This window comes from Cibotium barometz, chromosome 2 (assembly GCF_041138505.1).
Source record: "Cibotium barometz isolate CiBa-2024 chromosome 2, ASM4113850v1, whole genome shotgun sequence".
In the NCBI taxonomy this organism is placed as follows: domain Eukaryota; kingdom Viridiplantae; phylum Streptophyta; class Polypodiopsida; order Cyatheales; family Cibotiaceae; genus Cibotium; species Cibotium barometz.
Window position 1 is genome coordinate 31,292,919 of NC_141047.1, and position 10,104 is coordinate 31,303,022.

The 10,104-nt window shown below is 43.7% G+C and overlaps 1 protein-coding gene across 2 annotated transcripts in view; it reads left to right on the top strand.

The window, feature by feature from the left end:
* Positions 1–9,023, top strand: part of LOC147640935 (glycolate oxidase 1-like) — a 52,089-nt gene extending 43,066 nt beyond the window's left edge. The window contains exons 8-12 of one of the 2 annotated variants that reach the window (XM_086816670.1): positions 7,669–7,731; positions 7,816–7,885; positions 7,965–8,065; positions 8,251–8,355; positions 8,507–9,023. In XM_086816670.1, the coding sequence (XP_086672796.1) occupies positions 7,669–7,731; positions 7,816–7,885; positions 7,965–8,065; positions 8,251–8,355; positions 8,507–8,692 (525 nt within the window). In that variant the 3' untranslated portion in view covers positions 8,693–9,023. The remainder of the gene's footprint in view (positions 1–7,668; positions 7,732–7,815; positions 7,886–7,964; positions 8,066–8,250; positions 8,356–8,506) is intronic. The other variant, XM_086816677.1, reaches the window with a different exon arrangement.
* Positions 9,024–10,104: the final 1,081 nt, after the last annotated feature.

Sequence of the window (10,104 nt, forward strand, 5' to 3'; positions counted from 1 at the left end):
GAGAGAGATGTGGCATAGGTTTTGCAACTCTTGCAAGACAATGAGTTGTTTATCAATGCCAAGAAGAGTGAGTTTGGAGTACAGGAAATCCATTACTTGGGATACATCATCAGTTCATCAGGTATTAGCCTCGACCCTGAAACGGTACATGCCATTCTCAGTTGGGATGTTCCCACTACAGTCTAGGAAATCCGCTCATTTGTGGGTCTTTGTCAAGCCTACAGCACACACATGGACAAGTTTTCTGACCTTGTAGCACCTCTCATTGACTTGCTCAAGGGTGTGAAGACTCGTCAAAAAGTGTCCGTCACGGGCAAGGCTCTAGAGACATTCTAGGCAATGAAGAAAGTTGCCTTTGAGTCACCAGTTTTGAAGTTGGCATCATGGGACGATCCTTTCGAGGTGATTACCGATGCCAATAACCTTGCCATTGGCGCTGTTTTACAGCAAGATGGAAGGCCTGTGGCTTATTATAGCTGCAAATTGAATAATGCGGAAAAGAATTATTCGATGTTGACAAAGAGCTCTTGGGGGTGATGACCGCTCTTAAGCATTGGAAGAACTTCCTTTACGGGAGAGACTTCACGGTTAAGACAGATCACCTGGCACTTAAATGGTTGCAAACCATGCCCAGTGCCCAATGGAGTGACAGAGAGTCCAGATGGAGTCAATTGTTCCAACAATTTGGGGGAATGATTGAATACGTCCAGGGAAAAAATAATCCCGTTGCCGATGCTCTTATTTGAAAGAGCACTATTCAGACATTGCAAGAGTCCACCGTGCTAGAAATTCAAGGCAAAGACTTGGACAGTATGAAGGCACAGTATCCCGATTCGGAAGAGCTCGGGACTCAATATCAGTTGGTCCTCCATTCAGAACTAGGCCACTACAGTATATAGGATGGTTGGTTGTTTTTCAAGAACCGTCTCTGTGTACTAAAAGAAAAGCGCCAAGTCCTTCTCCACAATGCCCACGATTCTCTTGTTGGGGATCATAGGGGTATCAACAGTACCTTGGAGAAGTTAGAGAGGTCATTCTATTGGCCTAAGATGCGCCTACGAAGGCCCTCTTCCTGCCTCAGCTGGATCTAGAAACACAGTGTATGACAATTGTTGATAGATTCAGTAAGTTTTACATGCTTATTCCATGCAAGTAGACAACCACAGCTGAGGACATAGCTCACTTGTTCATTCAGTTTTGGTACCCCATTGGTGGTTTACCACACGAACTATCACATCAGATAGAGATCCAAAATTTACGTCCCATTTTTGGAGAGCATTTTTTTGACAATTTTTGGACTAAGTTGCAGTTGTCCAGTGCATTCCATCCTCAAACAGATGGCCAAACAGAAATATACAATCAATTGGTCTTTGACGTTCTCAAATCATACTGCCATGACCAGCAGTGTGTGGTGCATGTATATCATACTGGAAAGGTGGCAGGTGATCTATGTCAAGACCATGCTGACTGAGCCACTGTATCATCTGTGAATACCATATCAGAAGAGCAACAACTAGATATGATCGATGAAGCTGAAGTCATAGAGCCAGAGAAAATTCTCCTCCACAGATGGAAGCATGGGTCCGGTCGAAGAGTACGACAATTTTACACAAAGTTTAAAGACCGTGGAACCCATGAACAGTTTGGCTGGATGAAGAGTTCTTTCAGGAGTACCCTCAGTTGTTGGCGGACTACTTGGAAGCCCTGAATCTGCCGCCAAGCTAAGCAGGAGGGAATGCCATGTGCACCCTACACTGGGGTACACAGTGACACACTGGCATGATCATCAGTGCAGCATTTGTATAGAAGTAGACCTTTTTTAGGAATATTTGTCGTACGCCGTGACCTCATTGTGAGCCCTCGGTCCAGCGACAGTCAGGCACGAGCTATGTAGGTCAATCTCTGAGCTTTAGAGGTCAATCAAGTGTCAGCCCTCTTAACCCACTTGGAGAATTCATCATACAGGTACATGTAGATGTCAGCCATAGCCATAGGATGCATGATTAAGCATTTAGGCTCATTGCATGTAGAAGGGGCCAGCCCCAAGGCAACCCCCAAGCCTTGCAAGCGGTAGCCAACCCCTAGCCATACACCTAGGCCAGTTGGCAGCCCTTTTGTGGGCTTGGGGAACAATCGGCCAAGCCAAACAGCCAGTCGGCTAGCAGCCTGACCAAGCCAACAGCCCGACCAGCAGCCGACAAAGAGCAACACCAGCCGATAGGCATTTAATGCCCACTGCCCAGTCATGGGAATTTCCTGCAGGCCGACAGCCTCCTTAGGCAGGTGACTAGCACCTTGAAGCCATATAAATACATGTGCTTTAGTCCCACATCAAACATTCAGGTATTCGGCAAAAGTGCAGAAGCACACCAACATCCAGTCAACTCCAATTAACTAAGGAAGCTCCTCTTCACATTCAGCCAGCATGTGCAGTCCTACAGCTATCTGGACTCGCATCAGTGGACCGAAGAGTCTTCAGTAGAGCCTCAGATTTGGTGGATACTCAGCCGACGTACGGTCTTCCTCGTCCTTGTGTTGGGCATGCATATCGCTTGTTTACTCAAGCATAGACAACATTCTCCAAAGAATAATATAAGCAAATACTCCTTCTTGTTGCAAGGGGGGCCCTTCAGTGGGTACCTAGGACCCAATACTGTGTCGTCTTCTTCATTATCATTCTCTTCTCTCTCTACTCTCTAAATTGGATGCTAAAGATTCTCACCACATAAAGGTATAAAGAAGGCCCTGTTGTGTGTTATCACGCTCAAGCTCAGTGCATATAACAGTGCAGGAAACTTAATGTTCGTATTCAACTCCTTGAGAAAGTGTTTTAGCTTCTCCTTTTCGACGTTCAACACTGGAGACCCTTTCTGGGTGAGTTTTTAAAACTCATTCTCCAAATTGGTCATGTATTGGGGTGGAAGAAATCTAGCTTTGAGGTTGGACACAAAGATACCCCATATGTAATGTGTCGTGCCGGTGGTTGGACTTATATGAAGACGTGACCAGTGTTGCCACCAAGTAACGGCTTTTCGAGTGAGATGTGGAGCTACTAGTTGGACTATCTTGCAAATGTGTAATCTTAGCCAATGAAAAAGATGCAGCAAATTGATGGATAATGTCACGTGCACACCTTAATCCGGTGCCACGTAGACATGATTATTCCTTACAGCCGCCTTAAGGGCAAAGTTAGAGGTCGTATATGGGCAGTTTGGAGCCATTTTGGTGGCCCTGTGGACACTAAGCATAAGTTCATTCATAGCATTCATAGTCTAGATCTACATTGGATCCATGACAATCATTGTAATTACTCATTCATTCAGTAATATATAGTAGGAGTAGGTTAGGCAAAGAGGCTCTCTCTTCTCTCTTCTCCTACTTCTCTATGTCATGAGCATGTGATTAGCGTTATTCTTTACTGCTTTGCGTTAATCATCATTCAGCACGCTTCTGCATAGTATCATGTTATATTGGTATCAGAGCATGCCTAGGTCGTTCCTAGGAAAAGTTTTGCATCAATGTTAAGGTTTGCATGTAAATCACTAAATTAGGGTTTGTGTTTTAGGGTTTGCAAGCAAAAACAAGGTTTGCATTTTTGCATTAAATCAATCTTTTTGCATCAACGTTTTGCTCATTGTTAGCATAGTATAGTACTAGAAAGTCTATATTTCAGTCTAGCATGGTTCTAGGGTGTCTAGAATGCATGTAGAAGCCTAGGTTTAGAGTTTTGGGACTGATAAAAAGCAGCAAGCGTTTCTTCATGGAAACCATAGAGGATATTTTCGCTTTGATGAAAAGGCAAGGTGAGGCTAGTTGGGCAATGTTCGAACGGGCATCCTAAGAAAGGGCAAAGATTTACCAACAAGCATGTGAAGACCAAGATCGCTGAAGGGAACAACGTGAAGAAGAAGCAAGGCAAAGAAGGGAACAATGTGAAGATGAAGCAAGACAAGAAAAATATTGGAAAGAAATAAAGAAGCTTTTCACCATGATGAGTCAAAGTACTCCAGTGGAAGCAAGTGTGATAAAGACCAAGGACGAGGACAAGAGTACCGCAGTAGAAGACCAAGGACAAAGGGATACCAAAGAGGCACTAGAAATTGTGTCGGATCCACATGTCGAGGTCAACCAAGAGGTGCAACTGTTCGAGCATGCAGAGCCACAAACAATTCCAGATTCCATGTGAGTTCTGGAGATCATCATAGCCATCGAGGAGGTGACAGTTTGCGAGGTTCCCACAATTATCTCCGAATCCATTGATGAGGAGGAGAAGATAAGAACTTCAAATTCTGAGGTGATCATGGAGTCTACCATGCTAATAGAGCTTCCAAAGGCAAAGGAGAAACTTCCATTCCCCGTAGTTTCTGAGGAGATTGTGGTGGAGACACCATATGGAAGATCGAGTCCGCATTCGAATCCACAGCATGGAGCAAAGTGCATCATGTGCACCCTAGCTCCAAGTTTAGTAGGAGGGGATGTCATGTGCACACCTTAATCCGGTGCCACGTAGACATGATTATTCCTTACAGCCGCCTTAAGGGCAAAGTTAGAGGTCGTATATGGGCAGTTTGGAGCCATTTTGGTGGCCCTATAGGTGCCCGGAGAGGTGCCCACGGCATGCACCAATGGTTGGGTCATATTATGGGCACAATACGAACACATTTTATGACATTTTTGATGACTTTTTATGGCCTTAAAAGTGAAAACCAACCTGATTACGACTTTCTATCACTTTCTTATATAAAGGTTGGTCATGGGTCATTCATAATCATTCAAAGACAAAGATTGCAGAGCCAAGACCAAGGACATGTAGTCCAACAGTTTGGATCAGCCAAGTACATCTCTAAATCAACGTTTTCCATGAATGCACAGTGGAGGACAGTAAGCATAAGTTCATTCATAGCATTCATAGTCTAGATCTACATTGGATCTTTGACAATCATTGTAATTACTCATTCATTTAGTAATATATAGTAGTAGTAGGTTAGGCAAAGAGTTTCTCTCTTCTCCCTATCTCTACTTCTCTATGTCATGAGCATGTGATTAGCGTTAATCTTTATTGCTTTACGTTAATCATCATTAAGCATGCTTCCGCATAGTAGTCATGTTACAGATAAATTGAGTGATTGTAGAATGATCACACTTATCATCATTCTTATTGAAATTTGGTTGAGCTTAGATGACGGTGGTGGATAGGGGTGGTGAAGGAACTAGGACCAGGTGCCAGTTTGGGAAGTGCCGCTATCAGATTGGCCTGTAAGGTTGCTAGTGTTTGCGGATGCTGGAGTTGTATGGCTTCCTGATCGAGCTTGTGTTGATGCTGTAGAGCCGCTAGTCTTCTTCAATCGTGTGTTTGACTTCCTCGGTCTTCCATTTCTCAGCAACCAAGTTCCTGGCATCTTTGCTGCTCCATTAGAAGAAGCATGCGTTCAAATTCTATGGGACGTTGCTCTTTAGGATTTTTTGCTTCTTTTGCATGTCGAAGTTGTAACTTAAGTAGCCTGTTTCGCTCTATCAACTCCTAAGGAAATCTTTAGTGCGTTGCGGAAGTGTTTCTTCTTTTGTGGTGTCTTCTTGGACACTTTCTTCTACGGTGGTATCTTCGTGTACACCTTCTTCTATGGTGGTGTTTTTTTCTTTTCCTGACATGGTGGACAACTGGGTGGTTTTTTCCAACTTCAGTCTTACCATCCATGGAATGCTCTCACGATAGGTAGCCAAGTTGGGTCACAACCAGAAGCTCTAATACCAATGTAACATACAATTGATTTGATTATGCAACTTGCATGGGCCTTCTTTATACCTTTATGTTGGTGAGCATGAAGCAATCCACTTTAATCTCTTTAATAGAGGAGGTCAAGATGTCGAGAGAGAATATGTAGAGTCAATGCTAGATTGGATCCCAATCCACACACTTAAGGGCCCCCTCCTACAAGCAGGAGTATTTACTTGGGTCCCAATCCACCCACTTAAGGGCCCCCCTTGCAAGGAGGAGTATTTTCTTGGGTCCTAATCTACCCACTTAAGGGCCCTCTCCCACAAGTAGGAGTATTTGCGTTATTGCTTTGGAGACCTCCTTTTACAATGTAGAAATCTTACTGATGACAGTTGACTGAGGAATGCCAAACGCAAGGACGAGGTAGACTGAACGCCGGCTGAGAACCATCAAGCGGATTGACAACAACTTTGAAGCCACTTCGGGAAGCCACTATGCACACCTAGATCTGCCAAGAGAGATATAAGACTGAAGGCTAGATTGACGCACATTGAAGTGCTTGGCTATAGATATGTATGCATAGGTCTAGGGCTCAAGCACACGTCTTTGCTCTTGTTCACTGTTGAAACTATGAGAGAATGAGATGATTTATGCAGGGGACTGAAGGGCACTTATATATGAACACCCAGATGCTTGCTGGTTTCCTGATAGCTCCTAATCAGCTCCTTGATTTATGCAACGGTAGATGCTCTTTGACTTTTAGCCTTTTTACTTTATGCTTTTATCTGGTCTCTTTTACAGGAGTGGGTATGTCTTTGTACTTTGTACTTGGAAAAGGCTCGTTCTCCAACAATTTGAACTTTTCCTTTCCTTTTATCTATTCTGGCTGTCTTGTCACTGTTTTAAAGCAAGCAATGCAGCATGATTTTAACAATGAACCATAGTTGTCAAGTTTATTTATGCATGTAAGTAACATATATGGCATTTTTTAAGACATGTTTCCCGCGCCCCCTCCCCCTCCCCCTCCCCCTCCTCCACACCCTCCCCCCGCCCCCCGCCCCCCGCCCTCTTCCCCCTCCCCTACCCTATGAAACCTTTTTGAAAGGGATTCTTATGAAACGTTTAAGAAACACGTTTCATGAAAGGTGTGGCTACTATGGCTGGCTGCCACCTAGATCTTGCTGACGAGCTGAGGGAGAGGTTGGACAGCAATGGCTTGTAAAGAATGGGGGTGGTGGAACCTCCCTTTAGTGCAGGTTGGCTACTAGTTGGTGTGTTCACGAAAAGCCCCCACTTACTCGAAGGTGCCCTCGCACAGACTCTACTGCTTGTCCGCTGCCGGCGGAGCTGTCAAGGCTGTGTGCTAGGTGCCCAGAAGTTGGCCAGCCTGCAATAGGAGAGAGGTGTGTCTCATTGTAGATAAGTAGATGGCAGCCCTGTGGCAAACAAAAGCTTCCAAGTCCTTTTCTGTGACCTAGATCTTTTGGCATATGGTCTTCACAAAGGGGGCTTCAACATCTGAAAACTTGTCCTTGATGCTTATAATCTTTGTATGCTTGACAAAGCCCAGTAACTCCACGTGCCCTCTTGCCCCTTGACAAGGATTTTGATCCCAATGCAGTCTCCTTAAGACTGGCATGTACCCTGAGTATGAGAGTTTGTCCAAGAAGACAATAAACATGTGAGAACACTAGAATCAATGGCACTCAGAAATGTTTTGTCTCTGTGCTTCTCTAGGTAGCTGACACATGAGTCTGGGTCTGTCTGGAGTCAACTCATGTGACATGTGGGGAGTGCATCCTTTAAATAGGCCGAATCTACTTTTCATGTCATTGAAAAGGGCTCTCCAGTTTAACAGTTCAGCAACCCATGGTTCTTGAATATCTGTGACAGAGAGATCTTCATCACGTGTCAGAAAGGTGTATTTAATTGAGATTTTGTTTGTCCAACAGACATCGGATTCAGGTCTTGCATCATACTTTGCTGATCAACTTGATAGGTCCCTAAGTTGGAAGGTGGGTAATGTTCTCTGAACTTATTTGCAGATGATGCCTTATAAAGATGGAGCACATTAGTTTATGGGATTATGTTTCTTGCAGGATATTAAGTGGTTGCAGAAAATTACGAAGCTGCCTATTCTGATCAAGGGCGTCTTAACGGCTGAAGACAGTGAGTGAGTTTGCTTTATGTTGCCTTAAGAGATCTTCTAAGAGGAGTTGTTCTAATTGATGCTGTATAAACTTCACAGCTAGACTGGCTCTACAATGTGGTGTTGCTGGGATCATAGTTTCCAACCATGGGGCACGACAGTTGGACTATGTTCCAGCTACCATAGCTGTGCTGGAAGAGGTACGATCCATATTAACTGAAATATGTTTGGCTTTGTGCTTTACAGGCATGACTCTTGCTCATCTGTAGTAGGTGGGGATATCCCCCATTCTTTACCTGGCCACAGAGAAGGGCAGAGGAGATATCTATAAAGATCCTTTCATTCCCCTCCTTACACCCTGATGCTTCTTCTGAATGTGTTGCAGGTAGTGGCAGCTGCTCAAGGCAGGGTTCCTGTGTTTGTTGATGGTGGCATAAGAAGAGGAACAGATGTGCTCAAGGCTTTAGCCCTGGGAGCTTCTGGTGTTTTTGTAAGGACTTATCTCCAGTTGGAGCGTGAGCTCATCCATCATATGGCCCTCATTCTATCAAAACAGAAGGCCTTTGAAGCTGTGTTGTCTGCCAATCCTGCCCGTGCCCCAGCATTTTAACATTAACTTTTATGCCACTTTTTTCTTGCAGGTTGGAAGGCCAGTTGTGTTTTCATTGGCAGTGGATGGTGAGGCAGGTGTAAAGAAAATGCTAGATATGCTCCGAGATGAGTTGGATCTAGCCATGGCGTTGGCTGGGTGCACATCTGTGAAGGAGATCAGCCGGGCACATGCAAAAACCCAATACGACTTAATACGATCTGCATCAAGGCTGTAAATCACTAACGTGGGTTAATCACCTGTAGCAAGGTCTTGACAGCTGATTGCAGCTAAGAGTGTGAGTCTGCTTGGGGTTTGAGGTAAGGATGTGAATAACTGCTGAAGTTGTTCTATTGGTATTCTTAAAATTGTCAGCATTAGGCTAAGCCTTTGTGAGGATATTGATTGGTCTCCCTTTGTCATGTTACAACCATGAATAATTTTTTTTACACGGCGTCTCAATACAGACAGATCCCAAAGGGGCATATGGTCATTTGGAGATGCTACAAGGATGGGCTCATTGATTATAAAGTGGACTCTTTACATTCTAAACGAGTGATTTAATTTTCCTTTACGTGTTGTGGGAAGGTGGCAAGGGTGGTGTCCACAGTGACTATGGCCCTTCTGCACATCCTGCTAGTGCACTTGGTGTATGTGGCCATTAATTTTAGTGCTCCCCAGATGTTGCATTTCGAGGATTGGAAATGCATTTGAGGGTAGATCTCCTTTGAACCTCTTGAATCCAGAGGATAGGTGTGCCAGCATGATCAATATTGCCAAAATCCACACTGTTATCAAGAAAACTACTTGGGTAGGGGAATGCACTTACAAGAAAGGACAAGAAATTCATAGAACAGTCACTGTGTGCCTGCAGGACATTTTCAAGGGTGGATAAGTGATAACTTTGTAAGCGCCTAAATTGATGCTCCAAATGATGCCTAAGATATAAGGGTAAGAATGCACCTCTTTGCTTATTTCTTAATCCATCTCCCATTGAAAAAGGATGAGCGAAAAGTGACGATACTTGAACTAGAGAACATGTTTGTGCAAACAAGTGCTGGAGCTTGTCGAACGCGTGTGAGCACTTGATCTTGATGGGTGTAATAGAGGTAGAAAAAAATACAAGTTTTAAGGTTATTGGTAGAAAGGTTAGTGATATGAAGTCTATAATGTTTGTTTTTATTGTTCATGTTGACAAGGACTTGTTTCTAACAAACCAATGTTTAGTTGATAGGTTGAAAAATAAATGGAGAAAACTTTCATGGTTTGCAATCATCAGTGTTGGACTACTGATGATGTCGTGTTGCAAAGTCGTCGTGCTTGAAGATGTGCTTTAAAAGATTACTTTGGCTTATCAATACATACCATTTTGTAGAGAGATTGAAAAACTAGATAAGTGTCTAAAAAATAATTTGTGTAAAAATGCATTTTTAACTATAGTGTGAATGTGCTCTCAACTTCAAACGTCACGGACAAACAAACCTGCTTTATTTGTTACATTGCTCATAAGCCCTTGCCACCACATCACTACATTGATTTAGCCACCACACTTTAGGTTACCATGGTTAGTTCTACGGATGTTAGATTTACATTATGGTCATGAGGAAAGACTCGAGTTTTCCTTACGACCTAGGAGCTACTATATTGACA